At 44.0% G+C, this 21,427-nt stretch overlaps 1 protein-coding gene across 2 annotated transcripts in view; it reads left to right on the forward strand.

Moving 5' to 3' along the window:
* Positions 1-4,142: 4,142 nt before the first annotated feature.
* Positions 4,143-21,427, forward strand: part of LOC126412868 (heat shock protein Hsp-12.2) — a 104,197-nt gene continuing 86,912 nt past the window's right edge. The window contains exon 1 of one of the 2 annotated variants that reach the window (XM_050082743.1): positions 4,143-4,463. In XM_050082743.1, coding sequence (XP_049938700.1) covers positions 4,279-4,463 — 185 coding nt within the window. In that variant the 5' untranslated portion in view covers positions 4,143-4,278. The remainder of the gene's footprint in view (positions 4,464-21,427) is intronic. The other variant, XM_050082744.1, reaches the window with a different exon arrangement.

The following is a 21,427-nucleotide window of genomic DNA, read 5'->3' on the forward strand; positions in this document are numbered from 1 at the left end:
CATATTATTGGTTTAAGCAGTTATTCTTCGGAGGGGTCAAGACCCCCATGACAGTCCCTTGGATCCAAAAGTGAAAGTGACGCTCCCATCTTCTGCCCAACCAGAAAGTTTCGTTCATCGTAAGGACTCATAACTATTGAAACGGCCGCTTAGAAAAATTTATTAATGACTGTGCTGATAAACCTCTTACATTCTTTTGATTTTCAAACAGCTGAGCAGAAATGAACGTACTCAGACATTTCGCTCTTTACCTATTCTGATCAACACTAAACTGACACACAATATTTTTAGCGCAACGCAATCTGACTTTCAAAAATCCCTACAAAAGAATGGCCCTGACTAACAATAACCTATACCTTTCACATATCACTTACCTCACAAAAATCTTCGTTACTCGAACTACTGCAATACAGCGAGCGCCACTACTGTCCAGCTAAATAAATGATTCTAACTACTGAAGGCACTAACTACTGACAGGCATAGTTAGCAAATGAAAGATTTTGATAGAGAACAAACAATGTATTCACCCTAACAGTGTTCAAAAGTTATATATATATATATATATATATATATATATATATATATATATATATATATCAGTTCATAATATCCAGTATCACAAATTTACTCTTTCAGATGGACACACGTCCAGATCGTACGCTCTCAAAATTCTGCCATTTCTCTCCCGACATCCACCACTGCTGGCGGCTCACCTCCAAGGCAACGCTACGCGGTGTTCACATCCAACTGCCCAACATAAAAACCTAAACAGCCTACTTACACAACTACCTCCATAACTGAGAGCTCGGCATGGTTGACCACCATGTGTAAGACATGGGTGCGATTCTTGGTACTGCCAGGGATTTTTCCTTAATGGGAGGATTGGAACGGGGTGCACACCGCCTCGTGATGCCACCTGAGGAGCTCTTTGACCGAGTAGTAGTGGCACCAGGTCTGTTAACGGTTAGCAGTGCGCGTGCGGTGTGCTGACCCCCCCCCCCCCCCCCCTCTCCCCTCATATAGCATCCACATGACGCCATTGGCTGATGGATGACACGGCGGTCGGTCGAGACCAAATGGCTCACCTGTGGCCAGAACGGAGTTGCAGTATCGTTCAGTCGTCTGTTGTTAACGTTACTTTTCCTTAGTATATAGACGCAATTTTTATGCTTTTCCCTATTAACGTACGTGTACTAAAAACTAAATTCTGTTTTATTCCTAGTTTACAGTCGCGACGTGGCTGAAGACATCAGAAGTACAGGGCGTGTCAAATGGTATAGTACAACCTTAATGTGTTATGGCATCCAAACTACTTTAAGATATCACACCACGTCTGACTTGCGTAACACTCTGTCTCACAAAGTTCTTATGGAATTCAATTTTGGTGGACACACAACATCCAGTCTATATTTGAACTCTGTCCACAGTCGGCGCAACATATCTACAACAACTGTGGGAATGGCAGCAACAATTTAGATCTTTAAATCATTAATGCGGTTGACAAGCGTTTGGTAGACTCTGTCCTGGACGTGCCCTCATAGAAAGAAGCCCATCGGTGTAGCGTCAGGCGACATAGGAGGCCAGTGAATCGAACCAGCCCTGCCAATCCAACAATTTGCAAACACCTGGTGTAGATCATCTTGCACAGTCTGAGCTCATTGTGGCGGTGCACCATTTTGTTGGAGAACTTTTCTTAGAATTTATTGGTTTACTGAGAAAACGTGGTCCCATAATGCGATAAACCGTCAAACAACGCCACCTACTCACTTTCGGGCTGTCACGTGCGAATTGGCTGGGCCCCAGATGCGAATATTGTATTTGTTTACCTTAAGACACATGGAATGTTGCTCCGTCACAAAATGCTAGGTTGAATAGAAAATTCCGTCCTCTAAACAGTGAAGGGCGTCCACAGAGATTTGCAGCCGTGGTGGCTTGTAGTATGCTTTCGATGCGTGCACAGTTGTAATCGGTATGGATGCATCTTTAAACGTTTCCGAAGGGCCCGGTGCACGCTCGCCCTGGGGGTTTACTGCTCCTTCGACACACGAGTCCAGACAGACTTCCGTGCTGAACGTTGAAAAGCCAACCACATCCGCTCTGTGTCGGCTTCACTTGTTCCAGGTCGTCCAAGTTCTTGTACCGCCGACGTATCGACGTCCACGAGGGTGGTTGCTTCCTATACCGTTTTTGGAAGTTCATTTAAACCAGTGTGTCCGATCTGGTGTGAATAAACCATTCCACACACTGAGGGTTTTCTTGAACCGTTGCCATCATGCTTCACTCACGACTTCTAACACACACAATCAAAACTTTGTGAGTTTGTGAGTCACATAAGCCAAACATGGTGAGAATATCTCAATTAGTTTGGATACTATTGTACATCAAAGTTACAGTGTACCTCTTGAGACATGCTTTATAACCTACATAAACCACGTCACATATAATCGTGTTTAATTTTAACACTGTTCATTTTGTTCAAAATGGTTCAAATGGCTCTGAGGACTATGAGACTTAACATCTGAGGTCATCAGTCCCCTAGAACTTAGAACTACTTAAACCTAACTAACCTAAGGACATCACACACATCCATGCCCGAGGCAGGATTCGAACCTGCGACCGTAGCAGTCGCGCGGTTCCGGACTGAAGTGCCTAGAACCGCTCGGTCACAACGGCCGGCGTTCATTTTGTACCCTGTCAGTCCATCATCAGATGTAATTTGTATTTTCTATTATTTTATTCCTTCTTAGCCAAATGAAGACGTTCAAAGTTCTCTTTTTTTTTACAAGAATTAACTGTGTCAGTTTTTTTATCATCTTAAACCAAGGAAAACAAAGGAACACAAGAGCACAATGAACAAACGCAAGGAGCATAGCTACCAAAGAAGATGCTAATACAATTTAAAAGATGACATCCTGTCTTATGAGTTTCTCGCGGTTACTCATTTTCTCATCTTCTCTTTCGTTTTATTTTTCTTACAGTTTTCAAAAACCAACATATGACATTCTCGTAACATAAATGCTCTTTTCTATGACCTCGTCTTGCCAGGAATAAGAAAGATAATGAGATATACAAACAACAACTGATCTTCTTCACTCCCATAGGTGCTAAAATGCATTAATGAGACACTGATACAGGACGAAGACACGATATAAAATACAAACTTTCAATAGCAAGACAAACATTTCTGGAAAGGAGAATGTGGTTAACATCAAGGGTATATTTTAATGGTAGGGAGTCTTTTCTTAAGTCATTTGGAATATAACAGTAGAAGTTTTTGAAAAGTGGTGCTACAGAAGGGCGCTGAATTAGATGTAAGAATCGGACATGTGATCAGGAGGTACTGCATCAATCTGGGGAGAAAAGAAAGTTTTCTTATAAGTTGGCTATAAAAGGAATCGGTTGATGGGAGACGTACTGAACATCACGAAATTCACGAAATCTACAGTTTGATAGTGGAGGGGGTAAAAATCACGTAAGGAGAGCAAAACGACTACTGTAAGCAGGTTCAAATGTAAGAAGGCTGCAGAATTTGTTTTTATTTAACTACTCATGCTATAAAAGCTCTCTCTCATCGTTTTGTTTCTCCGACGTTTATTGGTTGTGGTGTAGAACAAGCAAATACCACTCTTCATAAATTCTATCCGAATTAACAAATCTGGTAATAATGGAGGTGTATTTTCGTAACCAGTAACCGACGTTATCAGTTGATAACCTACATAACTAGTCGGTCTCAACGAGCCGTTGACCATCGTGTAGCTTGAACACGGATACACTGCTAGCGGCCAAAAAGAAACATATTAGTCATGACGCTGGCGATGTGTTGGCGCCAACCCACGCCAGCAGCAGCCGCTACGTCAGCGGTGCCACCCTCGCGTCGACACCTGGACGAGAACGTGCCAGAGATCGCACCAAAAAGCGTTGCATTTCTGGTTGCCACGTGGCGGCGACCTACGGCATTGGTAACGTAACGCATGTGCCTCCACGCCCCTCTGAAACCTGTTTCTCCTTGCGTTCGACACTTTCCATATGAGGCTCCGTCGACCTGCGACTATCGATTGCTACGTCACTGCGCGCCGGTTCCGGCGGCTGCCGCTAGAGGCGCAGCTGTCGCAGCTAAGGTATTTAACTAAGTTCCTCGGGGCGGGCGCGGTATATCGCTGGAAGGCAGCTTACAGTGTGGTTGAGTGTGAACGCTAGCAACCGTCTACTCGCACTTCACGCTTAATTTTTTTGCTAGTCTCATCTGCCGCGTGTGACTCACCTCCGACGACAAGAACAATGGCGGACGGCGTGAAGAGGAATATCCCCATCAAGCTGGGAGACTTCAGCGTCATTGACACAGAATTCAGCAGCATTCGCGAAAGATTTGACGCCGAGATGCGCAAAATGGAGGAAGAGATGGCGCGCTTCAGGTCCGAACTGATGAACCGGGAGTCCAACTTCTTCACGAAGAGCACAACCAGGTCAGTGCACGATTCGCATTGTAATTAAGTCATGTACTAAACTCTGTTAACTGTTCAGTGAGCCACCGGAGAGATTTTCCTTTCTATTTTATTCGGTATTTCTAGTTACCTCTCGTATTATTCTTAACGAAGCGCACCGGTGCTTTAGTAACAGACTAACAGATAATTTCGACGCTCGCTTGAGATTTTACAGTCACGAACTATAAGAGGTAAAGTTACAGTAACACACAAATTCTGTGAATGGCAGACAGCCTCAAAACTTTCATTTAATTTGTTTCGTGTTTATTGTTCCAGAAGAGCTACTGCAAGGTACATCAGTTTATTTTTACTATTGAATTAAAAAATAAAATCTTTAGTTATGTTCTGGGATTGTATTGCGGTTAACGATAGGGTCCGGTGATGCAGAGTAAGGAATGTTTTAATATGCAATTAGTTGTTTTGTGTTGTACGTGTTCAAATTGTCGAAATTATAGTTGTTTGAATAGTTCAAGTGGTTTCTTCGGCATTTACAAAATTCTATCACAGAAAGTAAGCGCTCTAAACAACTTACTTCTGAAAGAAGGCTTATGTAGTGCTGTCAATGATTTTAATGCTGGTGCCCTCTAGATGTATATTGTTTTAAAGTGAGCGTGAGTAACAAATGATTTTCTGGAAATGAAGTATTGTTGTCAGATCTTTGTTGGGTTTCTTCCGAAAAAGTGAGGTGGCACACTGCTTAAGTTACTGGATTTGTATATGGGAGAAGACGTGTTCAACTCCTTGTTCAAGTATCCTGCTTCCAGGGTTTCACGTGGTCCGTGCATCACCCATGATTCCTTGACCAGTCCTTTGCACTACTATTCTTCGAACAGAACATTTGTCCCTATAACACTAGACGTGGGACGGACACTAACTTCTACACCTTCCGCTCTATATCAGTCTGGGTAGATAACAAAGTCTGAGTAACTGTGAATGCCACCTCCACAGACTGTTAGATCCGGCATAATTATCGTTGCTCATAAGAGTAGCCTATTAATTTTCAACACAAAATAATATGAATGACCTAGTGGAGAATATCGGAAGCTCGCATGAGATTGCTCGCGAAAGGTACTAATGTATTTAGAAAAGTCTCGAAACACTGTTGAGGAAGTTTGGAGAACTGGCATGCGCAGTTGACTTCAGAACTATCCTGCTGCCACCGACATTCATCTGGCGTTAAGGATGGCGAAGACAAGAAGAGGAAAACCAGGACTCGTACGGAAGCATACAGGCTGTCACTCGGTCGCTCTGTTTGTTAAAAGAACAGGAAAGAGAACTGACTAGCATTAACACAACTCGTCCACCACCATGCACCTCACAGTGGCTTGCGGAGTATGTCTGTAGATACAGCAGACAGTTGAAGTTCAGGAGGAAGTGCAGACGAACGACGTTTGGTGCGAGGGTTGACGGTTGACCAGTATAGGCAAATGTAGTGTGTTGTGCATAAATAGCCAGAAATAACAGTTAGTGTTTGCTTACACGGTTGGTGATTAGATAATGGAAGCAGTCGTATCCCTTGCATATCTGGGAGTATAAGCACGGAGCGATTTAAAGTGAAACGACTACACAAAACCACTGGTAAGAAATGCAGATGGCAGGAAGAGCTTCAATGGGAGAGTCGTCAGAAGTGTAGTCGCCCCACGAAGAATGTTACAGATGATTGAGTATCACGCTTCTGTCGAGGACAGATTAGTAAGGTCGAAAGCGTCTCGGAGACGTGCACCCGACTTAATCAGACGCCGAAGAGAGGGGTCATGCATCACGGTGTTAACTGTTGAAATTCCGCGAGTGTACGAGCCTAGAAGAGTCAACCAATATATTCCTTCCTCCTGCGTGTATTTCACTGAAAGATCGCGAAGACAAAATTACAGACTTACATCACACAAAGATCACACAGAGGCTTAACATAATACTTTTATTTCCCTGCGCATCATTCACGACTGGAACAGGAAACGAGGGAAATGACGACGACACACGAAATACTTTCCACGGCACACCCTGAGCTAGCTTACGGGATACAGATGTAGAAAGAGAGCTAATGTTTATCCGCAGGGTGTACTCGTGACTGCTGTGATTACAGTACATGGTTTGCCCACAGGACTTACGTGGGGTTATTCTTGCGGTGTGCGGTGAAAATTCAATTTCCTGTTGCCGACAGAGGCGGTCGCTGTTTGAAGTAGAGGGGCAGAGCAGACCGGAAGTGCGGGGGCGGCGACGGCGGCGGCTCACTTTTTGCTCGTCGCCCGCAGGGGCGTTCCACAGTCTGACCCCTGCCGCAGCGGAAGCTGTCTTCAATGGGTGGGGAGGGCATAAAAAATGTACAATAAAATACAGGCCAAACTCGCAGCTACCGCACGCTGAATGCGGACCTTATAAGAGAAGAGAAACGCAGGCTTCGATCATTGCGGAAAGTTGGATATCGAGCCACATTCAGTGTCTCTGTAGACGCCTTCTAGCAGAAGTTGTTGGCAGGTAACATGGTAATGGTTCTCCTGAATTTTTCCCAGTGAACCCGGCATGTGACTTTGAACTACCCTTGATGTCACCATTTTTTGAACTTACAAGGGCAAACTACGTTTACTCCCATGCAACTAATTCCCTGCTTTTCGTCGCGGGAACATCGCACTACTCAAAAAACGGAGATAGAAGATACTGGGAGCAAGTTTGGAAAAAAGTGACTTAGGCATTCACGGTGATTACAAAGTCTTCACAGACACCTTGCACGGATCCGGATATCTCCATTTAAGAAGAGGTATCCAAGAAAACCTCGCAGACTGACATGAAAGTATAACGTGTCGCTTCGGGAGATAGAGGTAAAGAAAATAGCTGTTAGATGCTGTGTTAAAACGGATTTTTAATTACGCTATCGAGGGAAAGTTATTCCTTCGAGGTAGCTTTTGCTACATCGCATGCAAATATGAATTAAAAATAAGAGGAAAGCAAGACCGTATCAGTTATCTACTGACAAACACAAATACTAGGGTAAATCAATTTTATCGACTTAAGGATTTCGATAAAATGGGAGTCTCATTGCTGGTTTGCATAAGTCGTGACACTGTTTCCGAAAACCTACCCGCCATGCTTGCTCATTTAGAATAATCTTTCTTCTTACCTGTTTTGCATCAATAATTAGCGACGAAAGTGGATGACTATCAGTGCTAGTGTGGCTGGTCCCGGTGGAGGTTCAAGTCCTCCCTCGGGCATGGGTGTGTGTGTGTTTGTCCTTAGGATAATTTAGGTTAAGTAGTGTGTAAGCTTAGGGACTGATGACCTTAGCAGTTAAGTCCCATAGGATTTCACACACATTTGAACTTTTTTTGTAAGTGCTAGTATGTAGCCCTTCAACGGGAGGATACCAAGGAATAAATGCGCGTTTGATGACTTCTCATCCTCGATAAAGCTATCGAATGAGGGTTGTTCGCTGTTGGAAGTATTCCGAGAAAATTGTAATTCACATTGAAAGCACTTTAACGACAAGAACTCCGTGATAAAAAAAAGTAATTTAAAATGTCAACCAACGCGATCTAATTAATTTATTTCTGCATGTAAATTCAGGAGGACAAATTAATTTCTGAGAACATATCTTACACAGTTGACTTTTTGAATCATTTTTAATTACGTTCGACGCATGTATCATTACCTATGATTTCTTCGGTAATCATTGTAATATCAGAGATGTAGTTTTTGAATACCGCTGTGGTATAAAATTAGAAAGAAAATCCTTTTCGTTACCAGGTAGGGACAGAGTTTTATAGCTTTCTGAAAAATCGTCACTTGAGCCCCTGAAATCTTTCAAGGAACATATGTCTCCAAAATTTGAAGCCGGTGTTCACGTTGTAACAAATGCATACACACCGGTATGAAAGCGTAACCGCTACAGAAATATCGATCAACGTGCTACGTGACCACATTTTATGATTATTTTTGTACCAGTAAATCAGCAGTTATGCCTGCTTTGAGTTGCTCCTGAGTTGCATGGCTGATTTTCAGGTTAGTGTTCAATGTGAGCCACACTCAGTTAAATGAACTCATTGTTTCTCAAAACAACTCTTAACAATTCATGCGATTATAAATAAAAACAAACTTTCACAGGAACTGTAACAAAAGATCACTCATCCCTTTCAATAGCCACTACCGCTGTTTCCGGTAGCTTCCCTGGTAGATGAAATTATCAAAACTAATGGAAGAGCAAAATTTATTGTGATCATATTTTCTACAATTTTAACTCTTTCGAATCTGTGAGAAACGAAAATCTGTGTGCTGAAAACGAAAAGTGTGAAATCTTCGTACTAATCAAGAACGTCTGTGGGACATTAAATGATGGCTAAATCGTTTACAAGAATTCTTTCGTAAATTCTTAAGTAGTGCAATCTTTCGTCCGACTGGGAAACTAGCAGATGCGAAAATTTTTTTGAGTTAGGTTGCACTGCTTGTTTTCTCTTGGCGACAAACTGTTCGTGGAGAAGCTAGTTTGAAGGAGCCACCATTTCTGCGGGCGTGCGATTGTAACAGCCGAATGACTGGCTTAAGTGACGTCAAAAGGGCAGGGGAGCTGAGTAATGTTCCAGTGATATTAAAAGCGAAGCGAAGAGAGGTCTTGACACAGTTTCTACAGGCCAGTTCACATCTAAGATGACAGCTGTGGATCAACTGTAAAATTAAGCCAGGTTATGGCCAAACCTTACGCCGACGGCTAGGTCACTGGTGCCCTGTTCTAGTTGGGCAAGTATGGAAAGGGATACAGCATTAGTCTTGCGTAATGAACCATCTCAGCATTTCGGGAATCTACAGAGAACCGGTATCAATACGATGACAAGGATATGAGTCCTGGTTGTCCCCCACACGGGTCCTGTTTCTTAGTCACCGTGCAATCTCGACGGACGCGAAGCAACTGGAGTTCTTTTTGCCTGGTGGCGCACGTCAGGAGGATCGTCAAATCATGCACTGGGTACTTGCGTCATAGTGAATCTTTCTTAGAAAATACAATGAAGAATTATAAAACCTTCATTTCTCATACTTCATAGGTCTTCTTCTCACTAATTTCGCTAGCCTAGCACGAAGTATCGAACAAGCCGATAACGGTTATTCACTGAAGTATCACATTGTCATTAGTCTTAACAGTATTAATCACACACCAAAAACGACTTCTGATACTTGCACCAATGAGAACTCCGCGCCTGTATCTGAGAAACGGCAGCTGCAATGCAGTTAATTACGCTGCAAACAGCCTACCGAATTCGCGAACGTAATTTGTAAGTCATATTTAAAATATAACAGCGCAAAATTTTTGGCGACACACGATAACCTCTTCCCGTTGAGGCCACGCGTCTGATCTAACTGGGCGTTTTAACTTAAGCATTAACTGGCTGGGCTGGGCTGTTTTGAGGGAAGAGACCAAACTGCGAGGTCATCGGTCTCATCGGTTTAGGGAAGGACGGGGAAGGAAGCCGGCCGTGCCCTTTCAAAGGAACCATCTCGGCATTTGCCTGGAGCGATTTAGGGAAATCACAGAAAACCTAAATCAGGATGGCCAGACGCGGGGTTGAACCGTCGTCCTCCCGAATGCGAGTCCAGTGTGCTAACCACTGCGCCACCTCGCTCGGTCATTAATTGGCGACTGGGCATATGTTGCGCTGCATCAGTGAAGCTAAAAGTGTATGTGCTATGAATATAAATCGAAAAAAAGGAGTTGCAATTTACAGACTAAAATGCAGCTGCAGCGTTCAAAATGAAGTCAACAAAACCGTTGTATTGATGAAGACATGTGTAAATGTATTGAAGAAGGGTGAAAGTCCAAAACGCGTCGTGGAAAAAACAAAGCTATACAAAAGTGCTTGGTTGCTGTATTTATTAAAGTAAAAATAAGTCGATATAAAAAATATGGATCTTCAGTTGCCTATTGATAGAGACCAGTGTTCTGACGTAATATTTACCAGGAGATCTCGAGGATTGTCTGATTACCGGCATATACTGCTCGTTTAGCACCACGTGCGGGGAAATTAGACTTCTTGGCGCACACCTCAACCGTCCCATGCATATCATAAGAGGTACAATCGGACCACGCCTATTTTATAGCTACCCATACTCAGCCACATACCATCTCTAACTCTGCGTCGGGAAAGTGCACTTTTACAGGAGTAAAAAAAAAAAAAAAAAAAAAATCAGCCAGACATTCCAATCATCAGTAAAGAAAGGCTTCGCTCTGGAGGAATGTTTGTTGGCAACGGCTTTAATACTAGTAATAGCAGTAGATAAATGGTACTCCGGAACAATTTAAGACGCCGTGCACGTCGACCAAGCCAAACGACTTTGAATTGTCACGCAAGATCTCGTGTGTTCTTAATCGAATAAGAACCAGTAATGGCAAGTGTGCCAATTTTCTGTTCAAAGTGGTTGTGAGTGTGCTATTGAAAAGCATACTCACCACGTAACTCAAGAACGTCATCCGAGAGCTTTTGCTGGTGACCTAGTAGAGCTCCTGGTGAATGCGGAGTGAGCAATAGACCATAATCGTGGATTGGATATTAGTTGGTAATGTGAGATAAATGTAAATAGTAATTTTTAGTGATGTACCCATACGCTAAATAAACAATAAACAAATAGATAACAGCCGCGTGGCATTAGCCGAGCGGTCTAAGGCGCTGCAGTCATGGACTGTGCGGCTGGTCCCGGCGGAGGTTCGAGTCCTCCCTCGGGCATGGGTGCGTGTGATTGTCCTTAGGATAATTTAGGTTCAGTAGTGTGTAAGCTTAGGGACTGATGACCTTAGCAGTAAAGTCCCATAAGATTTCACACACTTTTTTGAACAAATAAATAACAAACCCATGATGGCAGACGGACTAAATCGTTTTGCATTAGTCTAACAAAATCTTTCGACCGTATCATAATTGTAAATCTAACGATATGTTTCCAGGGTATCTTCTGAAATGTTCCATCATATAGTGCAATCATAAATCCAAGTAGGAGTGTCGACAGTATTGTTAGTGGTGAAAGAAATTAGTTTATCTTGCTCCAGTTAATTCACGAACGCCAACTGTTTCTCAATTTAAACGAACAGGCAGCCAAATGCTTCATAACTGCTTAGGATGTAGAGATGGAATTCTGGCAGCATGATCTAAAATGAGCACCATTATTTTATTGTACTCCAAGCAGCTGGTGACGCCAACCAGAAATTTTACAGTAAAGCTTGTTCAGACAAACTGTGTGGAAAACTGAGGAATGCGAAGCTTTTAATACTTCCAGCTAAAAAAGTTCAGGGAATGCATCATTAACTGCCGTAAGTAGTTTCGGTAGATATAGCATACCCGCTGTTAGAGACTTTGAGAAGCCGTTTTCATTAAAAGTGTTTGAACTATAGGAAAAGTTTATAAATCATATGCATTCCAGAGCAAGAAGATTTGTTGAATGCGCATACGCAATAATCAATGAATGGAGACTAGTGATTAAGGAAACGGAAACATCAATCATCGTAGCAGGTCGTATAGGTAGATGCTTTTGGCTACACATAATGTTGTCATAGACAGGAAAGAATGCAGTGTTGAAGCAGACCCGTTTTGTAACAATGCAGACACGAAGAAACACATTCAGAAGGAATTCCACATCACACTGTAAGAGGGAAATTCTTTTGTCGAATATTTTATTAGAAATTCAACACAAAAATTGTCGATAATCTCTCAAGAATAGCTTCAAAATTTAAATAAATGAGTAATTTCCCATACTATTTGTGGACACCTGTTCACTGTAAATAAAATACTATAACTTGCGGTTCCTATCCGAACCACATTCCACTGCTACTACATTCCATAAACTGGAAATTGCAAACAAATAATGGCTGTTACCCGGTAGCTGTTACGTGGCTTTTACTGTATTTCCATCTGGCGAGGATGCTTACCGAAACACAGACACACACAAGCGCGCGCGCTCAGAGATGATCAATGTATAAACAGTAGGCATCATGACTCATGCCACGTTGAGTCCACTAATATTTCGTTATCGGTTTCTTGGTTAACACCTGTATCCTTTATCGCATCGAAATACTGCACCAGCTCCTCATTTAAAAAAAATAATTAAAAAAGCAAGTACGAAATACTTTTTATTTCATTTTGAGAGCTCTTGACACAGCAGGGAAGGTTGATTAATATATGCAGTACTACTTTTGACAAAAAGAGACGGTAGATGTTTGATGTATCTACTGTAATTCATGTGTAGCTCCACCTGTTACTGCCGGAAATAGTAGGCATTGTGAATGTCATCAGCCCGACCCAGTTCTCCGTGTGAATGCGATCTAGATTGATGATACAGAATAGTTTCTGAAAACTAGAGATGTGTGGAAACCATTTTCCACGTTCCTTAAGAAGTGCGATAGCTATCTGAATTGGACGGGCGGCGTTGCGCACTGTCCGGACTGCAACGCCAGCTCCGGCCTGCGGTCCGCAAGAAGCAGTCAGTGCCTTACTGGGCGGTGACGTCATGGCGGAAGTGAGGCGCTTTGCGGCCGTGGCAAGGCAGGGCAACGTGCCGTATTCTGCAAGCCGGCCCTGTCCCCGCTGGCGTGGGACGCCGCTGTCCGTTCACCTCCACTCCCAACGCTGTTCATTTCTCTGAATGAAACCCCACACGCATCGGTGTGGAATTTGTTTTCCACTCTTAAGCAACATAATCAGAGGCACGATCCAGCAGTCTGTAGCATCCCTGTCTCGCCATGATAACTGTGACGTGTAGTGGCATAGCTTCCATGATCCTTCCTGGCTCGTGACCAGTCGACCGCCAAGCCTACTCATGAAGGAGTGCGGCTGTAGCTGTGTCCATGTGTGCCCCTGTGGGTAGGTGACGTCCGTTATCGATAGGACTGCGGTAAGCTGAATTGGGACACCATACGAGCACGTTTATGTGCTATTGAGAGTTCCTCATGCCCTTCTTCTGACGCAAACCGGAAGCGAGGGATCTTGTTTAAAGGCACGTTTGCCTTTGGGGTTCGATAAGCGAGGAATTATACGAGGGCGAGTCAAATTAAATCTTTAAATATTTTTTAAAATATTATTTATTGTGCAGAAGTGGTACAAAGTTGTATCACTTTTCAACATAATCTCCCCCACCCTCAATGCAAGTCCTCCAGCGCTTACAAAGTGCATAAATTCCTTTACAAAAAAATTCTTTTGGCAGTCTGCGCAACCACTCATGCACCGCGTGGCGTACCTCTTCATGAGAACGGAACTTCTTTCCACCCATTGCGTCTTTGAGTGGTCCAGACACGTGGAAATCACATGGGGCAAGGCCTGGTGAGTATGGTGGATCAGAAAGACACTCAAAATGTAGGTCTGTGATTGTTGCAACTGTTGTACGGGCAGTGTGGGGCCTTGCATTGTCATGTTGCAAAAGGACACCTGCTGACAGCAATCCACGTCGCTTTGATTTGATTGCAGGCCGCAGATGATTCTTTAGGAGATCTGTGTATGATCCACTGGTGACAGTGGCCCCTCTACGCATGGAATACTCCAAAATGACGCCTTTTTCGTCCCAAAAGAGAGTCAGCATAACCTTCCCTGCTGATGGTTCAAATGGCTCTGAGAACTATGGAGCTTAACATCTGAGGTCATCAGTCCCCTAGAACTTAAAACTACTTAAACCTAACTAACCTAAAGACATCACACACATCCATGCCCGAGGCAGGATTCGAACCTGCGACCGTAGCAGCCGCGCGGTTCCCTGCTGATGGTTCTGTTCGAAACTTCTTTGGTTTTGGTGATGAGGAATGGCGCCATTCTTTGTTCGCTCTCTTCGTTTCCGGTTGGTGGAAGTGAACCCAGGTTTCGTCCCCAGTAACGATTCTTGCAAGGAAGTCATCACCTTCTCGTTCAAAATGCCGTAGAAGTTCTTCACAAGCATCAACACGTCGTTCTCTCATTTCAGGAGTCAGCTGCCGTGGCACCCATCTTGCAGACACTTTGTGAAACTGGAGCACTTCATGCACAATGTGGTGTGCCTACCCATGACTAATCTGTAAACATGCTGCAATGTCATTCAGTGTCACTCGGCGGTTTTCCTTCTGTGGTGGCACCGCCAGACACCACACTTGCTAGGTGGTAGCCTTTAAATCGGCCGCGGTCCATTAGTATACGCCGGACCCGCGTGTCGCCACTGTCAGTGATTGCAGACCGAGCGCCATCACACGGCAGGTCTAGAGAGACTTACTAGCACTCACCCCAGTTGTACAGCCGACTTAGCCAGAGATGGATCACTGACAACTACGCTCTCATTTGCCGAGACGATAGTTAGCATAGCCTTCTGCTACGTCATTTGCTACGACCTAGCAAGGCGCCATAGCATTTGATATCGAGATTATAACATGCACCGTCAAGAGCGATGTACACCAACTGTGGATTAAAGTTAAGTTTTATATCAACTACGTACTTTATTTGCTACTATTAATTCCCTTAACTGTTCCAGACCTCGCGCCAGTAGGCGTGTAATTAAACGCGTGCATTTCGGCCTCCTCTAGCAACACAGTGTTGGCTCTTCTGCCATACACCTTCACTATGGCTTCAACTGCTGCAATGTTCTGTGGAGTCACAACTCGTTGTGCCTGACCTGGACGAGGAGCATCTTCCACTGAAGTCACACCATTTGCGAACTTCCTACTCCATTGGTAGACTTGCTGCTGTGACAAACATGTATCACCGTACTGAACCTTCATTCGTCGATGAATTTCAATAGGTTTCACACCTTCACTACGCAAAAACCGAATAACACAACCCTGTTCCTCCCCGGTGCAAGTCGCAAGTGGGGCGACCATCTTTATACTGATACTGCGACGGTATGTGTGCATCTGGAATATGCTACCACCTACAGGTCATTCTGCACGCTTACCAACTTACAGGATAACGGCGCTAAATTTCGATTTGTTATTACAGATTTAAGGTTTTCATTGGCTCACCCTCGTATAATCAGACGGTAAGTCATTCAACTGTGTGACCCATTTCATTCCCCGTGAACACCCCTCATATGAGAACACCTCCAACGCAGGTCTGCATACTTGTCTGTTGGCAAACGTGTTGAAAGTGAAAAGGCTGGTTCCACCGTAGCAACAAACTTTTTGTCAAAAATTACTACAGTTCACCTAGCGACTATTAAGTGTTTTAAGCCACATACAGATGCATCTCTACACCCTTACTGCGCTGATGACATATTCATTTTGGCCTACATATACGTCATTCGAAATTACTTAATATTCGTCACGTTAGTGGACATATGTCCGTGTTAAAGTGTCCGTTGATCTATCTGTATGTAAAAACGCAATCGCGGTCAGCTCAGAAATGTTGGTGACGTGAATCTAAAGGCTAGGACCACTGGACAATGATTTAAAACGCGAAATACGCCATTTCTCATTTTGTGGGAAAACACGGTTCCGATCTTCGATTTTTCAGCGGTTGTGGAGCCTAACGTGAAGAAAACGACTGGTCTTCTGTTGAACATTCGTCGCACACTATAACACACTCAGTTCTAACGGTCAAAACTTCTTTGAGCCATACCCCAGTTCCAAGATCTTCCATATCTCCATATCTTCGCCATCAACGATATGGAACAGTCTTCAACGCTTTTCGAAAATCGAAGAAGACCACATCTACCTACAAATGTCATTTTTAAGTTCTTTTTTGTTAAACAAATCGAGCAGTTTTTCACACGAGTAGTAATTCCTGAACCTATGCTGATTTTTAAAGACAGAATCATCTTTTCCTCGACGGACGTCATAATTTTCGAGCTTAGATATCTTCTTGGAACCTGCATCAGATGAACGATAGAGATTTTGATCTTTGATTCCGTTTTCCGTTCCTTTAACCTTTCTACAAAGAGGAGTGAGTTGTATTCTTTCCCATCGTAAGGGACAAGTCGCAACGCGAAGACGAGCAAGAAAAGGTGTTAAATCATTAGCGTAATTAATGCAAAAAGAAAAGAATAAGTGGACCTGTTGCACTCTTCGTTGTGTATAGTCCCACTTGTTTTCCAGTACAGTATACGAAACTAAATTCTTCAAAATGGTTCAAATGGCTCTGAGTACCATGGGACTTAACTTCTGAGGTCTTCAGTCCCTTAGAACTCAGAACTAATTAAACCTAACTAACCTAAGGACATCACACACATCCATGCCCGAGGCAGGATTCGAACCTGCGACCGTAGCGGTCACGCAGTTCCAGACTGTAGCGCCTGGAACCGCTCGGCCACTCCGGCCGGCAAACTAAATTCTTCGAAAGGTTAAAACACGAAAAGAAAAAAATATTGCGACAATAGAGAACTGTTTAGTGACGTTATAGTTTTGTTAATGGAAGCAGTCAGACATCTTAATTTACGGCGTGTTTTGCAACTAGTGCTATTGATTCGCTTAGGATAGGTTGCGAATTTACGCAGTTTTAAGCAATGGGCACTTCAGCGTGGATTTGTAGTCACTTTTGTTAGTTTTATGCTCTTTAGCAAAGGCCATGTGTTGCGTTCTGCAAGAGATGAAATGTTCACTGCTGTGTCCTCTATCGTAACACCCCCACTGAAGCTGTCCATTGGCTTGTCCCGCACTTATTGCACAACTGGTCATGAGCGTATGTTCTTATTGCGACCGTCTGGTCGCTAGTAGGTCGCTGTCGGAGAGTAGCTACGTGAAGAGATATTCAGATGGGAGATTTAATGCCGTCCTACTTCGCTTGTAATCGCTTCTAGTTTACGAGCAGGGAAAGGTGTCATGTTAGCGGCGTCCGAGTGGGGACGGGACAGGGAGATCTAGAAACGGGCGCGCACACCATCCGAGGACATTAGTCAGAGGCCTGAGACGGTGATATTTCACGAGTTGCGTAGGAGGCGTTACGAGGCCGCGCCAGCTGTCGTGCGCTCTATATACTCGCTGCACTTGGCAGCCCACCTATGCGTCATTTATTCAGCGCTGTCAGAACGCCACTCAAGCGCCCGAAAGTTGCAGCTCAAGGTGCAGACATAACACTTCAGCTCCAATAGCAGGCGGTGGATGTTTAAAATCGACGTCTTCATCCTTTTTTCCTGGAGGTCAATTTATCAACACGTGTGAAGGCACCAGGCCAGTCGTACCGCTTTCCGTATTCATCCATTTTGGTATTTCTGTAGCCTCGTAACCAAAAAACTTGCAATACCGTGAAGGCGGCATGCGAAAAACGTGAAATAGCCATGAAGTGAAGTACATGGTTCGATATGCAAATGACTGACATTTCGGCTCAACGATATAGGTGGCAATGACACCGTCTACATTCTCTATACAGAGTGAAATGTATTTAAACCGACAAACCCTGGGAGGTTGTAGGGGACATCAAAACAAATATTTTTCCCTAAAGTCATTTTTTCCTATGATGAGTATTTAAACCGGCGTAGGAAGATTCCTCTGGCGGCAAATTAATTGAACCAACACTTTTCCATTTTTTTATGATCAAGAGACAACACATTAACACAACCGAGTTTCAATTACAGTAGATTTTTAAAAAATGCCTCCATTGACACTTAAACAAAGGTTACACAGTCGGATCATGTTCTGTCTGACACGGGCAAAAACTCCAGGAGTATCCCGAATAGTTCCTGCTGCTGCTACTATCCGAGCAACCAGATCCTCTTCTAATGCAACAGGAGTTGCGTAAACAAGGTTGCGCATCTCTCCCCACACAAAAAAGTCCAGAGGGACATATCTGGGGATCGAGCAGGCCATGGGACAGGTCCACCTCTGCTAATCCACGTATCTGTGAACCGTTGTTCCAGGAACCGACGCACACGACGACTGAAATTTGCCGGCGCCCCGTCATGTTGGAACCACATGCATTGTCTTGAAGGGAGTGGGACGTCTTCCAGCAATTCTGGCAATGCTCTGGCGAGAAAACTGTAATAGTGCCTGCCATTTAATGGCCTAGGGAGCAGATACGGCCCATTTAAACAGTCCCCAACAACACCGACCCAGGCATTAACGAAAAACCGCACTTGATGAGCGCTAGCAACTGTGGCATGGGGGTTGTCCTCACTCAAAACATGCGAATTGTGCATGTTGAAGACTCCATCACGCCCGAACGTTGCTTCATCGGTAAACAACACAGAGGATGAAAATCTAGGATGCATTTCACACTGTTGCAGGTACCACTGCGAAAACTGTGCTCTGGGTCGATAATCAACTGGTTCTAGGTTGTGAAATGGACGTAAATTTGCTCTCGAAGGACTGTTCTTACATTCGTCTGATTCGTTCCCATGTTACGTGCAATTGCACGAGTGCTGATTGAAGGATCCCGCTCCACATGCTGCAAGACAGCTTCCTCAAATTGCAGCGCTCTTACCGTGCGACGTCATCCCTGTCCAGGTAAACTGCTAAATGACCCGGTCTCACGCAGACATCGGTACACAGCAGCAAAGGTCTTATGATGCGGGGTACGGCGATTAGGATATTGTTGTTGATAAACCCGCTGTGCAGCTCGTCCGTTGTGGTGCGCTACATAGTACGAACCAACCATATCTGTGTACTCACTCCAGGTATATCGCTCCATTAGTAAACAGAAACAATGCACTAATACACTGGTGGACAGTAGTTGCCTACAACTGAAGAGCGTAATACGGCCTCCACCGGTTTAAATAATCCTCATAGGAAAGAATGACATTAGGAAGAAATATTTGATTTGAGGTCTCTTACAACCTCCCAGAGTTTAAATACTTTTCACCCTGTACAAGGAAAGATTATACAGCGGGTATAGAAGATCGTGTCGTCCCTCGTGTAAGAAGCAGAAATATTTACCAGCATGTGTCCGAGTCACGCAGCGATAGGATTGTGGGCAGTGGAATGTGATACACCTTTCTACTATCTTGCTGTGCGCGACGTTGGATATCCTACGACTATCATGCGAATATGGAATCGATGGATTCAGGAGGCCCTAGCTATACACCATACAGGACATCAGCGACCACAACCGAGCGAGATAAACAATTTTTAGCACACGAGACTCTCACTCGGAAGGACGAGGTTCAAATCCGCGTCTGACCATCCTGATTTACGTTTTCCGTGATTTCCCTAAATCGCTCCAGGCAAATGCAGGGATGGTTCATTTGAAAGGGCACGGCCGATATTCTTCGCCATCCTTAAATCAAGCCGAGCTTGTGCTCTGCCTCTAATGATCTCGTTGTGGACAGGACGTTAAACCCTAATCTTCCGTTTTTCTTCTTCAGCGGCCACAAACGACTAATGCTCGAAAGGACACGCTTTATTTGCTGGTCGTGCAGTATTTCCAGCTACATCACGTACATCTAGCAGTAAATGGGCTTGTTTTCAACAAATCGGTTATCCACACAGACAGATAGTCGACGTCTGCAGTATTATGGCCCGTCAGCAAAGCAATAATTGTCGAGCTCCCCTTACACGGCAGCAGACAGTGACCCCTCCAGGGGCAATACTGGACACATGTGCTGCACCACTTTACCGTTTCAAACGAGTTCCGATTCGGTGTACAGAATGCGGTGGACGTACCCATGCAGGGAAACTCCTAAAGCCGTCGGTGCAAGGGCCGTGTATTTGAACGTTGAGCGTACCGAGTTTCTGGCGTCACAGCATGGAAAAAGCACGTTGGGGAGACTTTGCCAACGTTCAGAGGAATATCTAGCACGACAGATACTCTGAACGTGCGTTTGGACGTTGACTAATGAGATGGAAGAACGCCACGTACGTCACTTGCACCTCACCTCTTTTCTTTACAGACTCACGAGACGCCATAATGGCTTTCAGCTTTCAGTTGAAGGCCATATGTATACATGCCGTTTCTAAGCATCACAAAATTGAGAATCTGCCGAAAACCCGTCGTTAATTGTATGATTTATTACAAGAAAATGACGGGAAACGTCATATTGATGGTTAAAGAATTACTGTAACTTGGGTATTGTGAAAGTACGCCGTTTCAAGGCAACATCACACTGAGGATCCATAAGAAATGCAATGTTATTGATGCAGTTTGTTACAATTAAATGTGTGTTAATAACTTAGTCACGAGTAAAGCTTTCTGCACACGGCAAGATGCAACGCATGGTGACTAGGCAGGAGTGATCGGTATAGCGCAGTAAGTATCGTCGCAGACTGGTCAGCTATTAGGTGATATTTCGCGGCCTACGAAGTCCAAATGTTTTCTTTACTAGCCTCCGCGTTTTCTAATAGCTCCTGATATTTTCTTATTAGTTTAATGAAGGTACATTATATAACATTCCATGTTATGTAAATACAAGTGCGGTATTTCTGAGGAGTGAGTTTGTTCGATTGGCTTAATCTATAAAACAGCTTGCACTAAGTAGTCAGATATTCTGCACTTTCTTGTTTTAAATTTTTTATTTAACATGTTGTAAAGGTTTTGCTGCTGAATAGGGTCAGTGATCAAGTACGAATTTTTATCGCACTATTTGTAATGGAACTTTTATAAGCCGACGTCTTTCCTTATTGACTGGACATGGTTCTTTTCTTTTTGCCGTATAACATGTCCATGGTGATTGAAGTTTTTATCTATGTATGGTACAGACAGAACAACATAACTATCATATGGGCAACGGTGCAAATGTGCGTTTTAATACAGATAACATAGAAATTTTACGTCCGTCTCTTTCGTAAACAGTGATGTGCGAGCCAGATACAGCCGACAACTGCCGCTGGAGCGCGCTGCGATCCCGTATACTACGTTGAGAACACGGACCGTGTGCACAGGTCGCATCGTTTCTGAGCGTTCAGCTGCACGTTGAACTCGGCACGCTCAACGTTGACGTTCGACAGCACGGTCCGTGTTCCGACAGCATAACACAACTAATATTTGCCCTGTAGCACGCGTGCCTGGCACATGCGGCCAGGACCTTGCGTGATGGTATAGGATGCCACTGGATGTCAACTTGAGCATCTCTGGTTCGCAAAGCCGGCCATTTCGACAGCAGTCGGTGAC

The sequence above is a fragment of the Schistocerca serialis genome, chromosome 7, assembly GCF_023864345.2.
Source record: "Schistocerca serialis cubense isolate TAMUIC-IGC-003099 chromosome 7, iqSchSeri2.2, whole genome shotgun sequence".
NCBI lineage: Eukaryota > Metazoa > Arthropoda > Insecta > Orthoptera > Acrididae > Schistocerca > Schistocerca serialis.